This window comes from Notolabrus celidotus, chromosome 11, assembly GCF_009762535.1.
Source record: "Notolabrus celidotus isolate fNotCel1 chromosome 11, fNotCel1.pri, whole genome shotgun sequence".
NCBI lineage: Eukaryota > Metazoa > Chordata > Actinopteri > Labriformes > Labridae > Notolabrus > Notolabrus celidotus.
The window spans coordinates 34,344,477-34,370,903 of NC_048282.1; the positions used below are offsets into that span (position 1 = coordinate 34,344,477).

Consider the following 26,427-nt stretch of genomic DNA (forward strand, 5'->3'; position numbering starts at 1 on the left):
GCCACTCATAGTTTGTCCAAATTTCCACAACAACACATCTTGGACCCAGTATTAGTTTGCTAATAGTAAGATAATCAAGAGTCCAAGAAGCTTAAACATCTCGTTTTTTCTCAAGGTGCATCCCGTTAAAGTCTGAGTTCATCCTCGAAGGTTTGTTTACACATCACACATGTTATACTGCTTTTGGCTGCATTTACTGTCAAATCTTTGGAGGCCAAACACTTCATTTAGATCAAAATAGTCAGTATCTCCTGTAAAATTCCTCTTGTCACATCAACACTGCATATAATAATGACAAATGGTGTATTCTGTATGACAAAGATGTTGGGGGTTTTCATGCAACACTTGCTCCTCATCATATTCTGCATAGATTACAAAACCCTCCTCCTCCTCCTCACCTATAAATCTCTCCACAGTCTTGCCCCCCAGTCTCTGACCGACCTCCTCCACCCCTGCACTACTCAGACCCAGAAGCTGGGATCATCATGCATGTGTCAGCTCTCCGTACCCCGCACCAAACTCAGACCTTTAGGAGACAGAGTCGTCCGTGTTCTGTGACTCTCTTCCCTGCAACGCTTCATCTGAGGACATTTTCAAAACACAGCTTAAAACCCACCTGTTCAACAAGGCTTATAGACTCTACACTCGTATTAATACGTCTGTTCACCCCTCTTGTAAAGCGTCCTTGGGTCTCTTGAAAGGTACATTATAAATACAAGTTATCATCATTATTATAATCATGAGAACTGCAGGCTAAAAGATGTCATTTCAGAAGTAGATATTAAATATAATACACATACATATCTTTATCATAAATTAGGTTCAGGGTTTATTAATTTGTCATTCAAGCACAAGGTTGCACAATGAAATTCAAGCTCTTTGTTACACAAGGTGTTTTTTATAGTGAAGAACGGAGGATGAGAGGAGAAGTCTTAGAGCCTGAGGGAAGGAGCTCGTCTGATGATACAGCATCAGATACTGTATCGCTTGCCAGAAGACACCGGGGTGAGCAGGCTGTTGCTGTGGTGGGTACTGTCTTTTAATAAATCTTTTATAAAAGGAGTTTTTTACTTCCTGGTATGTGACTGTCATTTTATACATTACAGAAGAGGCAAAGCCTGATTACACGTTCCTTGATAATCTGACTATAATTCAACCTTACAGGAAATATAGGCTCTGTCCTCTGTGGTACTAACAGTCTTTTAAATGCACGCTAGTCTTTTCTGATGGTAGAAAAGACACGGAAGCACACACTTAATGTCATGAACTCACATACTTAAGGTGGCAAACGACCTCTTCTAAAGTGAACTACCGCTTTAAGACTCCCATCACCTGTATCGTGCTCCCCTCTGAGGGATAACAACATGCATCCCCGCTCTGTTTCATTATTGATAGGCCATATTGACCTGTTTGTCTCTCTTCACTGATGAGAATGATTCCCCTTCCTGTTTGTCCTCGTGGAGCTGTGAGAAGAATCTGGATCCAGATACAGACCCATTAAGATCACGTGTTCATTCCGAGTCAGAGGAAACCCTGGTTATTGAAGTGTGATGCAGGTGGATGTCACTGTTAGGTATAGACACGAATAAGAATAACCTGTGAGCAACATTTGTACATATTTAGTTACAATTTTCAGCTTGAGTTAAGTTCCTCTTTACTCCACCTCTCAATGTCAGTAAGAAATATAGCCCACTAGATTTTCCCTATACTGTTGATCGATCTGAAACACAAAATACAACATCCACAAACTGTTTGTGATAGATTACCATAAATAAAGTCTCTGTATTGTTTCAGATCTTCCCTAAGAGCGATAAAGGCTATTTAAAACAATATAAAAAGGGTCGCTGATGTACTGAGAAACAGCTATTATGTGAATTCGGTGCTCCACAAACCCCAATGTTTCTGTTTTGGTTGCCACCCTTTTTTAATTTTACGTTTATCCTCTCTGCCCAGCCATCATCGTAGTGGTTCATCCTCATTTATAGGTGAATACATTCATATTTAATCTTACATTGCACGCATACCAAGTGGCAACCTCCAGCCACAAGAATTGAAGGCAATGCAGAAGTGTAAAAAATCTGCAGTTCCTCGAGTGTCCACTTGAGGCTGGCTCTGGAAGCACCAGAAACCACATACACACCCATTCAAAAAAGACGATCTTTACAGCAGAATTAAAAATGTTTACAGCCTGGTTCAAAAAATGAGTGTAGTCTGGATAGCTCATTTCTCTATTGGGACACACTGTACTGAGGGTGAATTTTTCAATAACGCGGCAGTTTCGAAGACATTAAGATTACGAGTTTTCCATAATGAGAGGCACAGCTGACTTGATTGACAGCCAGGAACCATAGACTGTATAAATAATGGATGTAGTATCCGTGATGTCACCCATCTGTTCCCGAGCGCTGTTTTGAAGCCAATCGTCGGCAAAAATTCATAATCTCAATATCTTCTGAACCATCATGTTAGAAAAAAATTCACCCCCGTACAGTTTGTTATTAGAGAAATTAGCTACGTAGACCCAAGCCGTCTTTTGAACCAGGCTGTAAACATGTTTATTTCTGCTGAAAAGATCGTCTTTTTTAATTGGTAACTATGTGGTTTCCAGTGTTTCTACAGCCAGCCTCTAGTGGATTCTCGATGAATTGCAGTTTATAGCACTTCCTCTTGGGTGGGATCACTGTAGCTGTTAGCGAAAAGGCTCAAAGCCCACCTCTTTACCTCACACTAGCTTGACAGAAGTTAGGTGGAGTTCAGCATTTCCAATATGGCACCCACCGACGATTGGCTTCAGAAACAGATGGGTGACGTCACATATACTACGTCCATTTATTATACAGCCTTATATATAGACCTATCAAAGTCCACCACTCCAGTAAGTATGAAACATACGTACCAAAACATACTTTCATCTCTACTGTAAATCAGTTTTGTTGCTAAGCCAGTCACATAAATTATGATGGATATAGTAACTACAAAAGAAGTAGGTGAGTTAGACTTTTTAGGCATGAATAGTTGTTGAAGTCATACAAAATCTGCTCACACAATTTATCTTTTTAGATCTTCAAAGAGTAAGTCAACTTTTCTATTTAAAAATCTTCAAACATTATTCTAAACCAGTCACTTGCTTCCAGCTTTGTATCACTTTTCTTTTTCAGGCACAGAATGTGACCTAAGCAGAGACCCTCAAAGGTCAAAGGTACTTGAGTCTCACACTCTCTGCTCAATGTTTTGTTTATAGTAATCTAACTTTGGGACCGTCCCAGAATATATGGAAATGATTTACCTCCCCTGAGCTACACCGTCTCCAACATGTTTGATTTTTTATCACTTCTGTGTTCATCTGAAGGAAAATGTTTTCAGTGAAAAATACTCAACTATGCCGACAATTCACAACTCAAGAGGTGGCAACAATTTAATGTGTAAACAACAGTTTGCTGCCCCAAGTGGCAAGTACAAGCAACTGCAGCTTCAAAATTACACAATGAGTGTCAGACCAGTTTGCCTCTTATAAAAGCAGTGTGTCTGATTTAACCCTGTTTCTGATGGATATGAGTTTTGAGCATTTGAGCCACTCAGAGGTCAAATTATCTAATATACAATAAAACCCCTGTTCAGAGAAATTCAATCTATTGAAGCATGTGATGTACAATTATCTTTTTTTCTTCCTCCCTGCCCTTCAATCATCCGACAAACCCCTCAGATTTATCGTTTGACCGAGATGAGGTGCCTGACCTCTGAATTGTGAACAGTAGCTGAGCCAGGACATTGTGATTGAGGTAGATATGGAGTGTTTCAGCAGGGGCCAAAGATCTTTGACTAAACAGGAACAAAAATATACTGCAGAGGGGGAGATGTAGTTATACTAGGTCTATATGTGAAAGAAATATTAATAAAGTAGCACAATGAATCTGTGCTAATGCCAACAAAATGTTACAACCACAAGAAATCATAATCAAATTATTCATGATAGAACAGCAGATGTATCAAACATTAATATGAAACAGCACTTCACAACTCCTGCTAGCTAGCAGCTACCTGCCAGCTGCAGGTTAAGTTAGTACCTTACCTTGTGATGCTAGCTTGTAGAATCAATGCAGCTTGTCCAAACTGTTCTTTTCTTCATCTTCCTCATCAACCATCATTTTTGGCATCACAGTGTATCCGCCATGCTAGCACCTTTACTGGAATTAGCAGCTTGTAACTGTCTCCAATGGACATTTTATAGCCAAACAGAAGTTATGTGGCTCATAATTGGCCTCTTAATCCAGTTTATTGTGTTTAAACATTGATTTGACACTTTTAGTAACCTCATCTTTATGTTTTGCCAAACACTAAACCGGAACTGTCACGATACGAACCGAACCTACAGATCGAATCGTTCCTTAACGGTCAGTATCTCTTGCGTGACTGGAACGTCATGACGTAAATGGACCCTGCAAGCCCCTCCCCCCTGCCACCGCTGCGTTCAGGGCCCACTAGCTGTTGTATTTAACTCCACCTGAACCAGAACAATGCTGGACATGCTAAGTATTACCAATCTAATAATGTCATAACAATTATTTAATAATACATCAGCTTTTACATTCAGAATTGTATTGTTGCTCATAGGCTTAACGTTTTTTAAAACTTAATCCACCATCTTTTATATTTTCTCTGTATCCTTATATGTGCCACACAGAGGATAAAGCTATAATTAAATAGTGAAAACATCTGAAAATGATTGAAAAACAATGTGTTTATTCACATTACATCTTTACATTTGAAGTTATACTTATTTGTAGGTGAAAAAAAAAACCTCATGTGCCATAATTGTTTATTCAATCTCCTTGATGCAGAGATTTAAGTTACATACATATTTTTTGGTTTTGAATATTTGTGTTGAATACTTTTAATTGACAATTTCATATAACAATAACAATTATATAATATCTAATATTATATAATTATATAAAATCCTTAAATAATAATGAGAAAAGAAAAAAAAAGAAAAACGTAATAACGTAATAATTATAACAATAATTATTGTTATTATTATTATTATTAGAATTATGACCGTAATGATACATATTATAACTTAAATAATAATTATCATACAAAAAGAAAATAAATGAATTTTTACATGAATATACTGATGAATATATACACACATAGGTATCTGTGGAAAATTAAAAACACTTGTGATAATGTGTATATTACATGAGGACATAGATCCCAGCAAGGTAGGAAAAAATATATTTTTTAACAATAACAAAAAGTCATAATAATAATAATGAAGAAGGTGGTTATAATAAAACAAAAGATAAATGAATAAAGGGGTAATTTATATTTTTTAGGCATAGTTTCCATTACTGACAGAACAGCTGAAGAGAGACAGGACATATGGGGAGCAGAGAGTCGGGGAATACATGCAGCATATCAGGTAACTTCGATCTAACACCTTAACCCAAATTTGTATTTCAGGTTTGAGACACAAAAATAGTTCAATGATGTAACAAATAACAACAGAATACAAAAAGCTTTTATTAAGACATTCCTGTGAATCAGATGGTCCAAACAATACCTCACAGCTGCTGCACACTTATTCATAGTTCATCTCATTACAATGTCACGTTTTGTCTTTCTTAGTTTTTTTTTTAAAGGTTGTTTTTTGTTTGCATGTGCTTTTTCCATTTATGACAAAGCATAGTTTTATTCATTTAATAAAGTTAAAGGTCTGAATCCTTCCGTCCCCACTGGATACAGGCCTATTATAGGAAGCAGTCTATCAGTCCCTGCTAATGTGAATGCTGCATTGTCCTACCCCCCATGCTGAAAAGCTATATAATTAGTTCTGCCTATAGGACAAGCCCTTGCAAAAGCCATTCATCATCAGCGCTGTGATATAATGGACCAAATGTTTTAAGATCCTGCCTTCATGCGCTTGCAGAGTCCATGCTATATCTGTAAGAGGACAGATGGCCGTCCCTGTTGGTGTGATTCTCCACAGCTTCTCCCGGCTAATACACCCGGCATATGGACATGCATCACAGGGTGGGCACTGGCAGCGGGCCCTCAGGAGAGCACACTGACAGGAATAGGGGACTCGATGTGTGGTGCAGTTTCCTAAATCCTTGTTTCCAAAAGCCTCCGGAAACACACAAGACCCAAAACCCTTACCAGGCACATTTCACTTACATAAATGTTCCTGCATCTCAGGAAAATGGAGCTGCAGGTGCTCCTCGGCAGGGTGCGCCGACGCCACAGATTAGGTCACGCCTTTAGTGGAGGGGGGGTGCAGCAGGGTTGGTGACAGTCTGCCATGGGCCATTAAGACGAGGGCACAGAGGCAGTTTATCCTCATTTAGGACAACCTTGGTTGAAAGGTATCAGGATAATTTCCTTGTGTTGTCTCTGCCCTCCTATCAGAGTGCACTTGAGCTCTCCTTCTGCTCCCCAGCCCACCCCCACATCACTGGACCCAGCCCAGCAGAAGGGATTAATGGCCTTCTGATGGAGTATCACAGGGAATCACAACCTGCTACAGATTAAGTAAATACATTTTACAGGCACCACGTGCGTGCAATCAATATGTACGGTAACAGTCACAGGAGAGAGATGACATTGTGTGGAGATGCTTTGCTTGTCTCGAGGTATTTACCATTTCAGAGTAAGACTGACACAACAGCAAATGTGACCAAGAGACATGATGGAAGGAGAGGAGGCTGCACAGACTCTGTACTGCCATCATGTGGAGAAAGGAGTCCCATCTGCCTTCATCACATGCCTGAACTCTTTGCTCCTCTCTGACAAATCAAAACCTGCAAATTGACCCCCAAAAACACAACAGGGACTTTATTATTTTTAATCTCAGCTTGAATGAGATGTACATGGCTGACGTTAAATAAAGGGGATGAGACAAGGCCGCTCGTAAGGAGGGATAAAGGGGCAAGCTTTCAGGGCCACTTGAGGGGGCCCATGGAGGTCAACAGTAACATGTTTTACCCTAAATTTAAGAAATGATAACCACATTTTAATCTCTTTCTGTATTGCATTTTAAATATGTTGGATTACACTGTGAACGGGCCTATCATGATCTTAAGTGATAGGTTAGTCATGAACTGGTGAAACGTTTTGACTTAAGTGACATTAAAAGCGACTAAAAGCATCCAGATGGTTATGTTTGGGGGAAAATCAAGCACAAATGTAATAAAATGCATTTTTAATTAAGATATTTATCACATACACTACCGTTCAAAAGTTTGGGGTCACTTAGAAATGTCCTTATTTTTGAAAGAAAAGCACTGTTTTTTTCAATGAAGATAACATTAAATTAATCAGAAATACACTCTATACATTGTTAATGTGGTAAATGATTATTCTAGCTGCAAACGTCTGGTTTTTAATGGAATACCTACATAGGTGTATAGAGGCTCATTTCCAGCAACCATCACTCCAGTGTTCTAATGGTACATTGTGTTTGCTAATCGTGTTAGAAAGCTAACGGATGATTAGAAACATCTTGAAAACCCTTGTGCAGTTACGTTAGCACAGCTGAAAACGGTTTTGCTGGTAAGAGAAGCTGTAAAACTGGCCTTTCTTTGAGCTAGTTGAGTATCTGGAACATCACATTTGTGGGTTTGATTATACTCTCAGAATGGCCAGAAAAAGAGAACTTTCATATGAAACTCCACAGTCTATTCTTGTTCTTAGAAATGAAGGCTATTCCATGCGAGAAATTGCCAAGAAACTGAACATTTCCTACAACGATGTGTACTACTCTCTTCAGAGAACAGCACAAACAGGCTCTAACCAGAGTAGAAAGAGAAGTGGGAGGCCCTGGTGCACAACTGTACAAGAAGACACGTACAGTAGAGTCTCTGGTTTGAGAAATAGACGCCTCACAGGTCCTGAACTGGCAGCTTCATTAAATGGTACCCGCAAAACGCCAGTGTCAACGTCTACAGTGAAGAGGCGACTCCGGGATGCTGGCCTTCTAGGCAGAGTGGCAAAGAAAAGGCCATATCTGAGACTGGCCAATAAAAGGAAAAGATTAATATGGACAAAAGAACACAGACATTGGACAGAGGAAGATTGGAAAAAAGTGTTATGGACAGACGAATCGAAGTTTGAGGTGTTTGGATCACACAGAAGAACATTTGTGAGACGCAGAGCAGGTGAAAAGATGCTGGAAGAGTGCCTGACGCCATCTGTTAAGCATGGTGGAGTTAATGTGATGGTGTGGGGATGCTTTGGTGCAGGTAAAGTGGGAGATTTGTAAAAGATAAAAGGGATTTTGAATAAGGAAGGCTATCACTCAACTTTGCAACGCCATGCCATACCCTGTGGACAGCGCTTGATTGGAGACAATTTCCTCCTACAACAGGACAATGACCCAAAGCACACTTCAAAATTATGCAAGAACTATTTAGGGAAGAAGCAGGCAGCTGGTATTCTGTCTGTAATGGAGTGGACAGCGCAGTCACCAGATCTCAACCCCATTGAGCTGTTGTGGGAGCAGCTTGACCGTACGGTACGCAAGAAGTGTCCATCAAGCCAATCCAACTTGTGGGAGGTGCTTCAGGAGGCGAGGGGTGAAATTTCTTTAGATTCCCTCAACAAATAAACAGCTAGAATGCCAAAGGTCTGCAATGCTGTAGTTGCTGCAAAGGGAGCATTCTTTGATGAAAGCAAAGTTTGAAGGACAAAATTATTATTTCAACTAAAAATCATCATTTCTAACATTCTCAATGTCTTGACTATATTTTCTATTCATTTTGTAACTCATTTGATAAATAAAAGTGTGAGTTTTCATGAAAAACACAAAATTGTCTGGGTGACCCCACACTTTTGAACAGTAGTGTACATAGATAGGAAATAGGAGAGACAGAATGCTGTGTGTTTCCATTTCCATTTCCATGGGCAGCCCTGATGAGAGACACTTGGGAACATCAGATTCATTTGGGCCTCAACAAAACTCACAGCTAAAGAACGGTCAGTGTGATGCAGTCTGAGGCCTCCATTGCTGTTAAACAGTCTGATGGCGGTGGGCACAAAGGAGTGCCTGAAGCGTGCAGTGTTGCTGTTGCTCTGGCTGCCCTGCACCTACTTAATGTATTTAACCATCCTCTTTATATTAGAATACACCCAGGATCAAAAGGAGAGTCAGATATTTAAAGGATTAAGAACCACATCTCTTAATAAAAACCTTCAGCTTAGCTCAGCTTATCTCTGATAATTGCTGCTTTAATATTTTAATTTTATTATAAAAAATGATTGTAATAACTTTTTTATTTTGTTGATGTTTTGGATTGTTGATGTACACTTTCTGTCTTGTTTTAATTTGTTTTGTTCAGACCCTGGATGATTAGTTTCTCGTAGTAATGACTATTAATCATCCAAGCACTTAAATAAACTATTAAACCTTTCATGGCACTTTCTTAAAAAGAGAGGACATCTTTATTTTTGTTTTCAGCATAGACTATTATTTCTTTATCTTGATCCTTTGAGGCTTTAACTCCCTTTTGCAGCACAACATCTCAATTCAGGGAAGAACATTTGCTGTTGTTCTTTAGATGTACAGTCGTGGCCAAAAGTTTTGAGAATGACACAACTATTAATTTTCACAAAGTCTGCTGTTTCAGTTTTTATAATGGTAATTTGCATATACTCCAGAATGTTATGAGGAGTGATCAGCTCAACTGCAATTAATTGCAAAGTCCCTCTTTGCCTTGAAAATGAACTTTATCACCTAAAACACATTTCCACTGCATTTCAGCCCTGCCACAAAAGGACCAGCTAACATCATTTCAATGACACACAGGTGTCACACACATTAACACAGGTGTGGGTGTTGATGAGGACAAGGCTGGCGATCAATCTGTCATGATTGAGTGACTGGACACTTTAAAAGGAAGATGGTGCATGACACCATTGTTCCTCATCTGTTAGCCATGGTTACCTGCAAGGAAACACGTGCAGCCATCATTGCATTGCACAAAAAGGGCCTAACAGGGAAGTTTATAGCAGCGAGTAAGATTGCACCTCAGTCAACCGTCTATCCAATTATCAAGAACTTCAAGGAGAGAGGTTCAATTGTTGCCAAACAGGCTCCAGGGCGCCCAAGAAAGTCCAGCAACCACCAGGACGTCTCCTGAAGGTGTTACAGCTGCGGGATCGGGCCACCACCAGTGCAGAGCTTGCTCAGGAATGGCAGCAGGCAGGTGTGAGTGCATCTGCACGCACAGTGAGGCGAAGACTTTTGGAGGAAGGCCTGGTGTCAAGGAGGGCAGCAAAGAAGCCACTTCTCTCCAGTAAAAACATCAGGGACAGACTGATATTCTGCAGAAGGTACAGGGACTGGACTGCTGAGGACTGGGGTAAAGTCATGTTCTCTGATGAATCCCCTTTCCGATTGTTTGGGACATCTGGAGGAAGGCTTGTTCGGAGAAGACGAGGTGAGCGCTACCATCAGTCCTGTCTCTTGCCAACAGTGAAGCATCCTGAGACCATTCATGTGTGGGGTTGCTTTTCGGTCAAGGGAGTGGGCTCTCTCACAATCTTGCCTAAAAACCCAGCCATGAATAAAGAATGGTACCAGAACGTCCTCCGAGAGCAACTTCTCCCAACCATCCAAGGGCAGTTTGGTGATGAAGAATGCCTTTTCCAGCATGATGGAGCACCTTGCCATAAAGCAAAAGTCATAACAAAATGGCTCGGGGAACAAAACATTAAGATTTTGGGCCCTTGGCCAGGAAACTCCCCAGATCTTAATCCCATTGAGAACTTGTGGTCAATCCTCAAGAGGCGGGTGGACAATCAAAAACCCACAAAGCATTGATTATGCAAGAATGGACTGCCATCAGTCAGGATTTGGTCCAGAAGTTGATTGACAGCATGCCAGGGAGAATTGCAGAGGTCTTGAAAAAGAAGGGTCAACACTGCAAATATTGACTTATTGCATGAATTCTGTGTAATTCTCAATAAAAGCTTTTGATACTTATGAAATGCTTCTAATTGTATTTCATTATACCATAGAAACATCTGACAAAAACACCTAAAAACCCTGAAGCAGCAGACTTTGTGAAAATGTAATATTTGTGTCATTCTCAAAACTTTTGGCCATGACTGTAGATTATCACCTGTGGTGTTTACTTTTTATTTTTTTGTTTATGTTATTATCATAATTATTTATTTCTATTATTTCTTTAATCTTTTACTTTAAATAAATATCAATCTATTTATTTCATTGTATTTCCACTATTATTTTTTTATTTTAAATATTTACATTTTGGCATTGTTTTTTTCTTTCATTCACTTATCACCTTATCTTGTTTTCTTATACAAGAAAAGCATCACTTGCCTAAATTTTTTACATTGATCTTCTGTATATAATGCATAAAAATTTAAATAAACAGATCTTCAAAAAAAAAAAAAAAGAGAGAGGACAAGATATTCACGATGAAAAGATGACTCGAGGGAAACAATGTCCGATTTGAGGTTTTATTATTTGGAAAATTAAGTCTCAAAAATTCAAGATACATTGGAATAACAAGTGCACACAAATTCAAAGAAGTGAGGTGTAATAATATATGGCATAATTATGCTTAAGATCTCTCAACTTGTTCGTTTTACACCAGCGAGAACTCCAAACCAGCAGCAGGAAATCCACATCAGCCAACAGTCGACAGGTTCAAGTAAGACATGAAATTACAGTAAGTGTTAGTCCTTTAAGTTCAAAGCAATCCTAAGAGGAGAAAACACAGAATTAATAAGCAGTGATTTATCAACAGGAACTGTCAAACATCGAGTGAGGCGTCGGAGTCATATCATCAGAACTACAACATAACTTCAGCCTAAAAATGTGCATCATCAAACTTAACTTAAATAGATCCTGAAAATATTTAACACCTTTTTACAAAGCTTCTTTAACACTGATGAACCAAAAGAGAGAGCGAATGGCAACAGAGAACAAAATAATTACACAATATTCTTTAAAAAAAAGAAGGAAAATCATTTCAACAAAGAAAACTTTTCACAAATAACACTATTTCAACAAAACTGGGTTTGCAATGAGCAGTTTTGGCCAAATTTACCCGATCATTTTTTAAAAACTGATTACTCTGTGATTTTTTTTTTTCCAGTTACACAGGAGGTAATGACGACGTACCTGAATCCACTTCTCTACAACCAGATCCTACTCTAGCAACATCACTGTGTGACACAAAGGAACATATTAAATACAGGAAGGGTGGATTATTGTGCAGGCAAACCTCCCCGCTAGAGGGGCGACTACTTGACAAACCCATCGAGAAGGATCTCCAAAAGATTATGTACAACATCGAGGCTGCAGTCCACTGGCATCCTAATATCTCAGACTGTTAAAAAGTTAGTTGGCTCAGATACAGTTCATAAATATTTGAACCCAAACAACAAGCAAAGACATTACCTAGTATCTATTCTTCTTGGTTCCTAATCCTGCTTTTTTTGTGGCATGTGAAAAAAACCATTTACATACAGTTCAAAAACTACTTTACACCACATGTCCAGTATCTCTTCTCCTCCTCCTCCTCTCTGCTGACTCAAACTGGACATGTTTGGGTACACAGCTCTACACATCACTGATAGCACTGACCAGAGGAGTATATTTGTGGCACTACAATAGAGACGAGAGGAAAAATTTCAAGGTGCATACACGTTATTAGTTGGACACGGCACAGTCATTTAGTTGGCGTGTGGAATGAAATCAACAAAGAGGCTGTTTGTCTGTGCAGGCGCGGGACACATGCAGAGATGTCTCATCGCTCGTTACATGGTGGGGGGAACTAGCAGGGAATCTGGTACTCAAATCAAGGCCGGGTCAACATACCAACAAGCCGCACTTCTTGGTATTTTAAAGGTTTTTCCTTTCATACATAAGTATCCAGTCTTCCAGCTTCAGCTCTGGCGATCACTTCTGGACAGGTCGATGGAGCTTCTCAAGTCTCAGGTGAAGGTGTGTGTTTTGTTTTCCTGTGTTAATCAGGTGCTGCGTGCGCTCGTCCGTTCTGTGTTGTTGTGTTGTATGCCTCTAGATGTGCGTGATTCTATGTGTACCAGTGTGTTTGAAAAGGGCTTCTACGGCGCTGCTCTGCGTGCGATGGAGGAGAGGGCGGACGACGACACACACTATAGGAAAGCACTTGGGTTCGCTCGTGGATCCTTCTGGTTCCTGTAGCGCACAGCCAGCCACACCCCCAGGATCTGTTTAAAGACATTAGAAAGATGAAGATTGGCACACTGGAGCTCATCCGCACGACAAGATACATGATGTCAGAAGTCAGAGATCGCTGTCAGGGTTGCCAGCTCTTGTCACACACACATCTTTTAGAGCTGCTGCATGTTAAAGGTGACATATCATGCAAAATGGACTTTTTAATGGTTCTCTACCTGAAATATGTGTCCCTGTCTACAAACCCCCCGAGAATGAAAAAAATCCATTCTGCCCCTGTTCTGATTTCTCCACCTTTCTGTAAATGTGTGTGAAACGAGCCGTTTCAGACTTCAGTGTTTTTGTTACGTAACAACAATATCCGGTCTGTCACGGAGTCAGAGCTCGGAGCTTGTTCAGCCCATAGACTGTATAAAATACAACTCAACCCCTCCTCTGTTTTTCATTCCCTGCACAAATGTGTGCTAACAAGGAGCTTAGGAGGGAGGCATGCTAGTTGTAGGCTGTCTTAATAAACACAAAGGTCGGTTTTACTCCCCACGTCTGCAGATTTGAAGATCTAGTGGATGATTTTTATTTACCATGGATAAGTGCTAGCGCTAGTTAGCATAGCTACATAGCTACATGTCGTAGCTGTAGCTGTGTACCAAGACACACGTCGACATACTGACAAATAAAACAACAAGAAGCACTAAATCTGTGACCAATCCTTCAGAAAGGTCCTGCTGCCTTTCTGGCAGAGGTCGGTTTTACTCCCCACGTCTGCAGATTTGAAGATCTAGTGGATGATTTTTATTTATCATGGATAAGTGCTAGCACTAGTAAGCATAGCCACATAGCTACATGTTCATAGCTGTAGCTGTAGCTGTGTACCAAGACACACGTCGACATACTGACAAATAAAACAACAAGAAACACTAAATCTGTGACCAATCCTTCAGAAAGGTCCTGCTACAGGCGCCTCTCCGTCAGGATCAGATTCTGGATCAGATTCAGAGGGTTGAAGTAACGTGATCTCTGAGCAGCCGTGCATATTCAGCCAACATGAAAACATTAGATCAACGTGCTGGAGAGCCGAGGCACATCCACTTCCTGAGGGGGCGTGGTCAGAGGGAAAACAGAGTGTTCTGAGGAGGGCTGAAGAAGAGGGTTTTTCAGGCAGACCAAAATCTGATTTCAAAGTGTTTTTTTGAGCATAAACTTTAAAGACATGTTTTGGGGACCTCTTAGACCAATATATGTTGATGAAAAAAGTGTGATATGTCACCTTTAACTGGCATATAAATGCACACACATGCATTTATGTCAGACCCTAACCAAATAACTTGAGTGGATTTATTCTCTCCTTTCAAACAAGTCTACAAACAGAAGTGATTTTTAAGTATTGTGCCTTTAAGAGGAGAAGTGAACCCTTCTTTCTCAAGATAAAATAAGAAGTCTTATTACTCAACCTCAGACTTATTACAATGATTCATGAAGTGACTGGTTTGTAGATGTGGGTTTACAAAGTAAACACTCACCTCCGTGAAGCTGAAGAAGAGTCCGACGCCCCCGAGGATCTTCAGGGCCTCAGTTGCATGATCCAACATCTTGAGCCCGCAGGTGTAGCAGGAATTTTTCTGTTTGCACAACTGGAGTGAAAGAGACAAAAAAGAGCCTGTAGTCCTCAGCAGGATGAGTCAACAGAAAAAAAACAAAACTGTGTAAGATACCAAAAATGTATTCTGAGAACGAGAGAAGTGGCCTATTTCTAACTCTTTAAATGCTTATGGGACTTTTTATTCAGTGGGAGATATTGTGTAACTGGAAACACGGTGTGATGTGAAGAGATTTCTCTGTGAAGCCTGGGAACGGTTACAAAAGCAGACAACGGGTGTTCAGAGAGGAAACAGGAACTCTGTTTCATTCTGAGCCTGAGTTGTTCAAGAAGTTTCACTTTTAAGAATGACGGTGGTTTTTTTTTTCTTTTCCGGTGAACGCAACAAAGAAAAGGTTCCACGTCTGAGACTTACAGCAGGGCAGTTTTGCACGTCCAGGTCAAACTGTGCCCGGCTGCCGGTGACGTTGAGCAGGCCACAACAATTCAGCTGACTCTCCAGGTCTGTCTTGGTCTTATTCTCCAACATTCCCCAGGTTGAGTTCAGAAGAGCCTCCTGAAGAAAAAACACACAGACAATGGATGTAAAAAAAATACATCTTCCTCAGGGGCGTCAAACTCATGTCAGTTCAGGGGCCACATACATCCCAAGTTGATCTGAAGTGGGCCGGACCAGCAAAATAATAACATAATAACCCTATAAATAACAACAACTCAAAATTTTCCACTTTGTTTTAGTGCAAAAAGTACAAGTACATTCTGAAAATGTTTACTTTCAATGAACTATCTTTCTACAAAAACAGCTGTTGTATTTTTTGCCATGATGAGTCTCATAGTGGGGCTGAATATTTTCCTCTTTAAGCCCTGAAACCTGCTGTGAACACACCAAACACAGGTTACCCATTCACCTGACACAGAGTGCAATGTTTACTGCAAAAGAACAGATAGATTATAATAATGAAGAAGGTAAAGTTGATTATTTTGGACCCCTCAGCTCCAGCATGAACAGTTTGCTTGCTGGAAAATGTAGGCAGGGGTGTAGTGCTAGTGTTAGTAGTTAGTTGATCATCTTATAGTGCTCTAAAAAGTCTTAATGATCTCCACCAGATTATGCAAACAGCAAGTCATCTATTTTCTCACTTTGAGAAAAAAAGTGCCGTTAAGGTGCGCTCCGTCAGCACTATGATTTTATGCGACCCCCAGAGGACAAATTTGAAATAGTAGTTACTTTTGTGAAAAATTGCAGCTAATGTCTTCTCTCTAATTTTTTCACTTTACAAAGTTGTTCCACGGGCCGCATTGGAACCTCTGGTGGGCCGGTTTTGGCCCACGGGCCACATGTTTGACAGCCCTGATCTACCTCATACATTTACGCATTCAACTTCCACCAGATCCGCTGCGGTCCGGCTCTGTGCTCTCTCATCCTTCAACACCCACCGGTGCGTTTACAGAATGGAGCAGGACCGCCGGACAGCTGGAGTCATGTGACCGAGGTTTTCCCACTGTAATCACTGAATCAAGGATTCTCCTCCTCCTCCTCTTCTCATCCATGTTGTCTTCATGGTCCTCTGAAAACCTCTGACCTGTTGACTCCAGGCCTGGCTCCGCTCATCATGACTTTGGTTTGTTGTTGTAGTTAAGTGAAATACGATCTGGTGATAACACAGAGTGTTTTATTCTGAAAATTAACTGGATGTTTTCATTTTGTTTTGGTGAAACCTGACTTCCTGTCCCGCTCCATCTGCTCTGTTGAGGTTGATGAGTCGTGCTCCGGCATCCGGCAAGAATAGAAGTCTTGTGTATCTGATCTGGAGGGCTCTGACCTGCCGGATCAGAAACGCAGCAGGAGCGCAACGGAGTGGATCCAGTGGAAGTTAACACACTGACTAGAATAGAAACCTATCAGATACGATGCTGTGACTGATCGGAGACGGACCGGACACGGATCTAGTGGAATTTGGCCGTGACACATATCAAACACACAATCACATCATGCATGCACAAATATTTCTAGTTGCTAGTTATTATTGGTTTTATTATTTTCACTAATCAATGATGACATAAATATGTTTCAGAGAGTGAGTTGTCTCACCTGCTGCCCACGGTTCATCGCCAAACAGGAACAGGAAACTCCAAATTGGAACAGGAACACGATGAAAAGAATGACCATGTACTGAGAGCACAGAGTTAAGAAACAACAGCTGGAAAAACAGAACCTGACAGCTACAGTGTGTTAGACTGATTATAAATGTATCATGTAAGTGAGGAACAATCTATTATTGGTCCGTACGAGCCTATCACAGTTATATCTGCACGTATGCACACTTGTTTTTAGCTTGTCCCAAGTTTACCTTGCTGATATCTATGTTCATTTTGAAGATTTTTTTCTAACAAAAGTGGTGCAGAAGAGCTGATGGAGTATAAGGAGGCCTTACGTAACTTGTCCAGCCGACAAGTTGAAAAGTGCAATATGTTCTTTAAGCTCTGAGAAATGCTGGATATAGAATATTAATTATTGTTAGCTCAGTGTTTCAGTCTCTCGTTGCCTCAGGTGTGAATAAAACTCAGGTCAACACATTTTATGAGTATGTGAAATATTCAGCTGCCTTATCAGTATCAATAGCTGATTATTGGTAATTTAATATCCTGATAATTATAATTAATTACTTTAACTCTGCCTGTCCCATTAAAGTTACTAACCATAGACTTTTCTGGAGTCCCTGAGCTCCATTGTCTCGTAGATTCCTCTGAGCTGCCGTAGACGTCCTCCTGCTGCGGACAATCTGGACTCCAGCTGATACGGACGTGCTGGACTCCAGCGGCAACAGCTTCTACTACTTGTCTCATCACTATCACTTTTCTCTCTTACTCCCCTCTATCTGTCTTTCCAGACCCAACTCAGTCGAGGCATGGTGTGTGTCTAACATGAGTCTGGTTCTGCCTGAGGTTTCTGCCTGTTAAAAGGAAGTTTTTCCTCACCACTGTAACTAGCTAAATACTGCGATGTGCAATGCTCATGATGGATTAAGGTGGGGTCAGACTGAGTCTTACCCTGTCTTGAAGTTGGGTCTCTGTTCATAACTTGACATAGAGTGGTCTAGACCTCCTATGTTTGTAAAAGCGTCCTGAGATAACGTTTGTTGTGATTTGGTGCTATACAAATACAGATTGATTGATTGATTGATTGATAATTATCTGTTAAATCAGACATTAGTGTCAGTGAGTGAAAAGGATACGAAGAACAGCATGACTTGGTGGTGGTGCATCGCTCCAATGAGACCCACGATGGCGATGAGCAGCAGGAACACGCCCACCGCGATGACCCCGCCGATGATGTGGATGCTGGACACCAAGCCGAACCCCTTCCCCCATGCTGCTACGCCTATAAGCAACAGCCCGACGAGCTGAAGGAGCCAAGGAAGGAAGGAAGGAAGGAAGGAAGGAAGGTAACCAGAGTTAGTGTGATGAAAGTGCACAGCTCTGACTACGACGAACACCAGGGAGCCTGTCAGGACTGCTTCGGTCTTGAGGGGATCTGATTTCAGGGAAAGGGATTGTCAGAAGAAGAAGAGCCACAGTCCCAGAACACGGAGCAGTTTGAGTTACGGTTAAATGTTTCCCAATTCTTCTCATGAGTTTGAGTCATAAGACTGCCCGCCTGTGGACAATGATGTGACTGTTTGTGACAATCTGAAACGAATCCTCGCCACAGAGCTCACAGTTATGTTCGGTCCCATTTTGTTTTGCATTAACTGATTAACATCGTCTCCCTCTGCTGTTTAACTCTGTTCCCAACACCTACAATGCTTGTTGTCTGTAACATCACTGACTTAAGATAACGGCCTTGTCTCTGTAACGCAGATTTCATGTTGCCGTCATGACACATCACACAGGATGGATCGTCTGGTGATAATGGGACTCTTCGTCCTTGTTGCAGTTCTATGTACAGAACGTCCTGATTCACGGCGGCGTCACAGTTATGACAGTTTCAGTGACTCAGCTGCTGACATGATCTGCCGCATGTGAACATGATCCAAGGTTTTCAGACTGGCTGGGTGGGTCGCAAGGGTTTCTATCAGCAGGAGATTAACTAGGGGGAAAGCTAGGTCTCAGGCTCTGGGTTTCCTCCCATGAGGCCCACAACATGCTCACCTGGTGCTCTAAAAATAGAACGGCAGCAGGTAGGTGAGTAAGAATGTGACAAACACAAACAGACGCTCATGACGGGGAACTTAATTACATGTTAGGATGTTGACAAAGCCAAAGTGTGTGACAGTGAACACGTCACACGAACAAATACTTTCACTTCTGCTCTTACAGGATCAAAGATGATTCACTTGAAGCCAAAGAAGACGACCACAACATTCAACTTTAGCAGGATAGAGTGCTAACATAACTCTTGATGGAGGTATAAAGCTGAACATGTTCTGGTGTATCTGACTCCTGAAGTCATTATTGAGTTTAATAATTAAAGGAGGCAGTGGAAAAAGCCCAACACAGTTTCCCACAGCCCCAGATGGCATCTCTGATTGATTTGATTTAACTGGTCTGACCAGAAGTCCAAAACGAAATTCAATTAATTATCACTGCAACAAAAGAAAGGCAGCACAGAGAGTCAGACTTCAGATGTATGAAGTGTCTAATGTTTGTTTTTTCAGATTTTAAAACCTAAGAGAATTATTTAAGAAGTGATGAAATATTTCTACTTCCTTTATTGACACAGTTTTTAAGCTCTAAAATACACAGGGCAGTTTAGTTAAGTGTTGATCTACTGTTCTCTAACATCACTTAAAAGCCACTTCTTTAGATATACTTAGGGTTACAAAATTCCAGGAATTTTCAAAGTTGGAAACTTTCCATGGGAATTAACGGGAATTAATGGGAATTTATGGGAATAAACAGGAATTGACTAAATTGAAGGTTGGCTCTTAATAGGGAACTTAAATATAGTTGGGGAAAATATATTTTAGCATAATCCTGACTAAAACAACCAGATTTCATTCAAATACAGTTGAATGTATATGCTATTCCTCAATCACATGCACATAGCACACTGCTTACTGCAGGGCTATTGAGACCACGCCCCCTACATGCACTTTTAATTTAACATTTTGAATGGGACTTGTTTGGAGGGAGAGCGGCTCTTTTAATTTAACATTTTGAATGGGACTTTGTTGGAGGGAGAGGGTTTTTTTTAATTTAACATTTTGAATGGGACTTGTTTGGAGGGAGAGCGGCTCTTTTAATTTAACATTTTGAATGGGACTTTGTTGGAGGGAGAGGGTTTTTTTTAATTTAACATTTTGAATGGGACTTGTTTGGAGGGAGAGCGGCTCTTTTAATTTAACATTTTGAATGGGACTTGTTTGGAGGGAGAGCGGCTCTTTTAATTTAAAATTTTGAATGGGACTTGTTTGGAGGGAGAGCGGCTCTTTTAATTTAACATTTTGAATGGTACTTGATTGGAGGGAGAGCGGCTCTTTTAATTTAACATTTTGAATGGGACTTGTTTGGAGGGAGAGCGGCTCTTTTAATTTAACATTTTGAATGGTACTTGATTGGAGGGAGAGCGGCTCTTTTAATTTAACATTTTGAATGGGACTTGTTTGGAGGGAGAGCGGCTCTTTTAATTTAACATTTTGAATGGGACTTTGTTGGAGGGAGAGGGTTTTTTTTAATTTAACATTTTGAATGGGACTTGTTTGGAGGGAGAGCGGCTCTTTTAATTTAACATTTTGAATGGGACTTGTTTGGAGGGAGAGCGGCTCTTTTAATTTAACATTTTGAATGGGACTTGTTTGGAGGGAGAGCGGCTCTTTTAATTTAACATTTTGAATGGGACTTGTTTGGAGGGAGAGCAGCTTTTTTAATTTAACATTTTGAATGGGACTTGTTTGGAGGGAGAGCGGCTCTTTTAATTTAACATTTTGAATGGTACTTGTATGGAGGGAGAGCGGCTCTTTTAATTTAACATTTTGAATGGGACTTTTTTGGGATTGCATTTTTGTTAATTTTTGAATGGGTTGGGTCGGGGGGATGAGTAATATTTAACTCAACATTCATGTTTTTGTTCTTCAATGAAAGAATTGATTGTTCAATAAAATATTTAACACTTGATAAAGTTCTACTTACAAATAAATCTGATAAAATTGTATTATTTTGGATGGATGTCTGCTTAGAACAAAACAAATATGATACTTTTCCATTAAATTCCCGTAAATTCCCATAATTTCCAATTTGGAATATTTCCAAAATTCCCCAGCTTAACTTCCCATGGAAATTTACCGGAAATGTTCCACCCCTTTGCAACCCTAGATATACTTATAGTTTAAATGTAGTTACCCATATTTTCCGTCACTCTCCCTTTACACATGTAGTCATGTTCAGTGTTGACTCACACTGACTGTCTTTTATAAAGGCAGCAGTCTGCAGTGTTTAGATGCGACAGCTAGGGATGTCCCGATCAGCTTTTTTGGCCCCCGATCCAGATCGGATTTTTTTAATATTGACTATTTGCCGATACCCAGTCCTGATCCGATACTTGATAACAGTTGCACAAGAGATAAGAGAGTTGAGCTGCAAACTGTTTTTTTACTTTAAAAAAATAACTAAGATATGCCTGATGTTTATACCATTCAACTTAATCAAGTTAGCATTGTTGTAAAACTCAATCTGTTTTACAAGCTCTGCTGTATGAGACCAAGCAGCAACCTTCGGTCTAAACATATGAGTCCAATGTGGAAGTGCTAAAAACTGAAGTTCATTGAGGATCCACTTGAGGGTTGGCTCCGGAAGTACCGGAAACCACATACACACCAATTCACAAAAGCCGATCTTCACAGCAGAAATAAACATGTTTACAGTCTGGTGCAAAATATGAATGTAGTCTGGATAGCTCATTTCTCGATCGGCACACACTGTATGGAGGGTGAATTTTTTTCTAATGCAGCAATTTCAAAGATATTGAGATTACAAGTCTTCCAATGAGAGGCACAGCTGACTTGATTAACAGGCGGGAACATTGTAGCTGTTGGCTAGGAGGCTCAAACCCCGCCGACGATTGGCCTCAAAACAGTGCTTCAGAAACAGATGGGTGACATCACGGAGACTACGTCCATATTTTATACAGTCTATGTATTAGTCCAAGAAACTGGTGTGTATGAATTACAGCATGCTTAAATTCGAGGCTGCTCTGAACGCAACACTCGCCAGACGATGTGTGATTGACAACGGCAACTATATGTCCCTGGAGAGTTACCGTAGGGTGCGTAGAGCAGATGTTTTTGCTGTAGTGTGTCTGGTGGTGCACACGTGAGTTCTACATCAATGTGTCATTTCCTATTTTCTCATTATGTATATACAATTAAGCAAACTCAGAACGCTCAATTACACTCCACGTTAGCCTTCAGCTGCAAATTGTGTCCAGTGACAGCGGACGTAAATGATCGGATGAGATGATCAGCTAGAATGCCGATCACCGATCAATTCAAAAATGTTGAGATCAGGATCGGGACATCCCTAGCTTTACAGCTTTACATTTACAGGAGTAGTTGATATGTTATCCCGAACGTGTACATACATGAGAGGAGCAGAATATCACAATGTTTCTACACTCCAGTACAACACCACCCCTGACTCTGAGCGTGATAACACACACAAAGAAGAATAATTACCTTCCTCATTGTGTCAACGCAAAAATCAGAGCTTTGTTTACTTAAGACTTTATGACAGAGCTGTTTAACAGGATCACACCTTGTTAATGTTGAGAGGACACATAAACTCTCTCGATACGGCCGTGGACGTAACAAGTGTACTTTCGTTTTTGCAACAGTGAAGCAGAGTGTTAACCACAGAGATAACCGTCCCATTCATTCCCATCATGCTTTGCACTCTGCTCCCACGCAGAACCATCAGTTGAGCACGGGGCGGCTTCTTGAGCTCAAGCCCCTAAACTTTCAGGTCAACACTAATGGTACAACCCAGAGTCAGCCCCGATCAGACATTGGTTTCAGGTTAGTGAATGAGTTTGCAGCAGAGGGACCATGAGGTGATATGGATTAATGTTTGCCCACTGGCCTCAGTTAGCTTCCATGCTGTCGGTCTGGTTAGCGTTTTGTAGAGTTCTTCCCAAAGAGTAGAGAAATCTGTGTCCAACTCTCTCTTTGTGAGTCTCCTCTATCCCCCTCTCCAACCCCAACACGGTCTCAGCAGATGTCTGTCTAACATGAATCTGGTCCTGCTTGAGGTTTCTGCCTGTTAAAGGAAGCTCAGACTGAGTCCTGTCTGTAAGATGGAACTGGATCTTATCCTGTCTTGATGTTGGGTACTGACACACTGGGATCATGTCTTTCCCTCTCTCTCCTCTGTCTCTTACTTTAACTCTTCCTGTCCCAGTAAAGTTACAAACCATAGACCTTTCTGGAGTCCCTGAGCTCCCTTGTCTCGTAGGTTCCTCTGGATCTCTGCCGTAGACATCCTCCAGCAGTAACAACTACTACTATCCTTCTCAACACTATCATCTCTCTCTCTCTTCATCTCCCTCTATCCCTCTCTCCAACACAGTCTCAGCCGATGTGTGTCTAACATGAGTCTGGTCCTGCTGGAGGTTTCTGCCTGTTAAAGGAAGTTTGTCCTTGCCACTGTAACTTGCTAAATGCTGCAAAGTGCTCTGCTCATGGTGGATTAAGATGAGATCAGACTGAGTCCTGTCTGGAAGATGGGACTGGATCTGATCCTGTCTTGATGTTGGGTCTTTGTTGATAATAGAACATTGAGTACGGTCTAGACCTGATCTGTTTGGAAAGAGTCTGAGGAGAACATTTGTTGTGATTTGGCGCTTTATAAATAAAGATTGATTGATTACCTTGTCTAAGAGTGTAACCTAAACATAAAAACATTATACATCTTCAGTCTTTTGCTATTATTTTAAGACTATTACATTGTTAGAACACACAAGAATACACCTGTTATTACAGATTTGTTAACACTGCTTTGTCTCACAGGACACAACATGTATGAGGGACACATGAAACTTCCAGAGACCCCCTCAGATCACCCCCCATTGGTCCAGGTCGGTCCAGGTCTACATTGAACAGCTATCAACATCACTGAGCGTGACTGGTGACTTCAACATCTCACATGACTGACCCCGAGAAGGAAACCAATACATGTGCTCATTATCTCAATTTGAGACCTACAGTCTATGGTTGAGACAAGCCCGGGTGACAGATAAGAGAGGGGGTGAGGGGGGTAGAGGTCTGGAGGGTGGACATTTCACAGGTTAGGTCAGCTGGCCTCACAGCTAACGGGACTCATGCTAATCTCAGCTAACATCATAAGGTGTAAAGAAGCTAAGATTTAAATCTACTGACTATGTTTCTACTGAGCTAACAAACACTACAGATGAAGAAGTGTGAAAACAGTTCATACCGGTGATCATCTGAAGGTGAAAGTAGAGACATGAAGCAGAAAGGTAAAAACCGTTAGCATGTTTCCCTATGCGCTGTAGCTAGTTAGCTCGTGGCTAACTTAGACCCCTCTCCCCCGTTCATTCAGACGACAGTTAGGCTAAGCTAACGCAGCTAGCTAACCTCCTAGCATGATGAAACCGTTTCGTCCACTCACCATATAAACCACATTCAGGGAGCAGAGCGCGTTTTTAGAGCAGGTGAATCCTCCGCAGACCATGTTGGAACCCCTCCGACCGGCTGATCCGAGTCCCTGGAGGAAGAATCGGGTTTATAAAAAGGTTGTTTTTGTGTCTTCGGAGCGCTAACGTCTGACACTGATGTTTTCAGTCGGCGGAGAAGGCGTGACGGATGACGTCACTGTCATAGCCGACGTCAGTGTGTCAACCGACGTCATCGAGCACGAAATTAATGCTTATGAATAAAATGATTATAATCAGTACACAGAGAAAAAAACACCCTCAACTAGTAAAGCTTGAGTTTCAGATTATATGCTGCAATTTAAAATATATATATATATATTTATTGTGTTTTATGTGGCAAGACAAATAATAGAATAGAATAGAATAGAATAGAATAGAATAGAATAGAATAGAATAAGATAAGATAAGATAAAAGCAAATCATTATCGCCTGTTTTAGTCCTGTCCCAAAATACACCCTTTTTGGTTTGATGTACATAAAGAACTAAGGGAGGTGTTTGATACAAATGTGACTTTTAGTTGGGACCAAGGGAGAAGTTCCCTCAGCTGGAAGTGAAGCTTTCAGCAGTGTGTCTGCCCCCTGGTGGCTGGCTGCAGTATAGGTAAAAAAAATCAGTCAAACTTTGAAAAATAAATACAAGTCGTACGAATGTTTCTCACATCCGTATGCTGTGGTGATATGTAGTTAGTATTTGACTGTTTTGTGTCCAAGGCCTCTTTTTTCTGAAAAGTTTCTTTTTCATTAGTTATTAGAGTTTAAAAAACGGGGTTTTACTTCCTGTTTCCTTTGATTCACAGCCGCCGTAGAGTGAAACTTCAAAGGACACACAGCGTCTTGTGACGCTACACTGTAGGGTGGAGCTCGTTACAGTGGCTTCACAGGCTCTGGCTGCACAATGGCGGCGCCCTGGAGCGGGATTTTTTGGCTTCAGAACCGTACAACGGGAAGAGGCGGAGCAATGCTGTCCAATTTTATTTACAGTCTATGGTTGGGACCAAGCGGCAAACTCCGGTCTCAAACGATGAAGCCAATGCGGAAGTGCTATAAACTGCAATACATCGAGAATCCACTTGAGGCTGGCTGCAGAAACACCGGAAACCACATAGATATGAATGGGAAAAAGACGATCTTTGCAGCATTAATAAACATGTTTACAGCCTGGTTCAAAAAACGGCTTGGCCCTACATCGCTAATCTCTCTAATGGCACACACTGTACGGGGGGTGAATTTTTTTCTAACGTGACGGTTCAGAAGATATTAAGATTATGAGTTTTGCCCAAATAAGGACATGACTGACGTGACTCCCGGTCGGGAACACACAGCCATTGGCTAAGAGGCTCACACTACGTGACACTCTGCCTGGTTGAGTTCCGCATTACCAATATGGCTGCTGCCGTCGATTTGCTTCAAAACAGCTCTCAGGAACAGATGGGTGACATCACGGATACTACGTCCATATTTTATACAGTCTATGGTTGGGACCAGCTCTTTGTTGGACACCTCCACACATCCAATAATACAAAAAGTATTTATTTATTTGGAATATTGAGCATAGCTGCCAGGAAAGCAATAACCAGAAAATGGCTTAAACCTGCCCCACCATCTATCAATGACTGGTATGATATAATTTATGACATTTTTAAAATGGAACGGATTACCTTTTCTTTGAAGCTTCAGAAAGACAAGTTTGAGGAAGTATGGAGAAAGTGGATGTGTTATACTTCTACAAAAAGACCTTCTTTTGTTGAAGGTATTCAAACTTACTTCTATGTACCAAAGTATTTGTATTTTTTATGTTTTTGTGAAACAGACACCCCATGTTCTGTTATTGTCCTTTTACTTTTTGTTTGTTTGTTTTGTTTTTGTTTTTGTTTTTATTGAGTTCTGTCTTGTAACATTAAAAAAACAAGGTGGATTACTATAGATGATAAGTAACAAATGTAATTTGTACAATTGTGAACTCATGTGATT

General features: G+C 40.8%; 2 protein-coding genes across 4 annotated transcripts in view; both read right to left on the bottom strand.

Annotated features, from left to right (window-relative positions):
* The window catches only part of march9 (membrane-associated ring finger (C3HC4) 9), a 38,857-nt gene extending 34,454 nt beyond the window's left edge, over window positions 1-4,403 (bottom strand). For all 3 annotated transcript variants that reach the window (XM_034695105.1, XM_034695104.1, XM_034695103.1), the window contains exon 1: window positions 4,070-4,403. The gene's annotated coding sequence lies outside the window, so the exon portion shown is untranslated. The remainder of the gene's footprint in view (window positions 1-4,069) is intronic.
* A 7,064-nt stretch (window positions 4,404-11,467) lies between these two features.
* Window positions 11,468-24,629, bottom strand: tspan31 (tetraspanin 31). Its single transcript, XM_034696204.1, has 6 exons — window positions 24,411-24,629; window positions 18,023-18,190; window positions 16,879-16,959; window positions 15,202-15,342; window positions 14,710-14,820; window positions 11,468-13,221 (listed from the first exon to the last, which is right to left on the bottom strand). The coding sequence occupies exons 1-6, from the start codon at window positions 24,471-24,473 to the stop codon at window positions 13,147-13,149; spliced, it is 639 nt and encodes a 212-aa protein (XP_034552095.1). The 5' UTR covers window positions 24,474-24,629; the 3' UTR covers window positions 11,468-13,146.
* Window positions 24,630-26,427: the final 1,798 nt, after the last annotated feature.

Excerpts from the sequence above, each read along its gene's own strand:
- tspan31 (XM_034696204.1), bottom strand. The coding sequence starts at position 24,473 with ATGGTCTGCGGAGGATTCACCTGCTCTAAAAACGCGCTCTGCTCCCTG. Across the intron at positions 14,821-15,201 it reads ACGTGCAAAACTGCCCTGCT|TTGTGCAAACAGAAAAATTC; the intron begins GTAAGTCTCAGA and ends CTTTCACTCCAG. Across the intron at positions 13,222-14,709 it reads TCTTCTTCAGCTTCACGGAG|ATCCTGGGGGTGTGGCTGGC; the intron begins GTGAGTGTTTAC and ends GTCTTTAAACAG.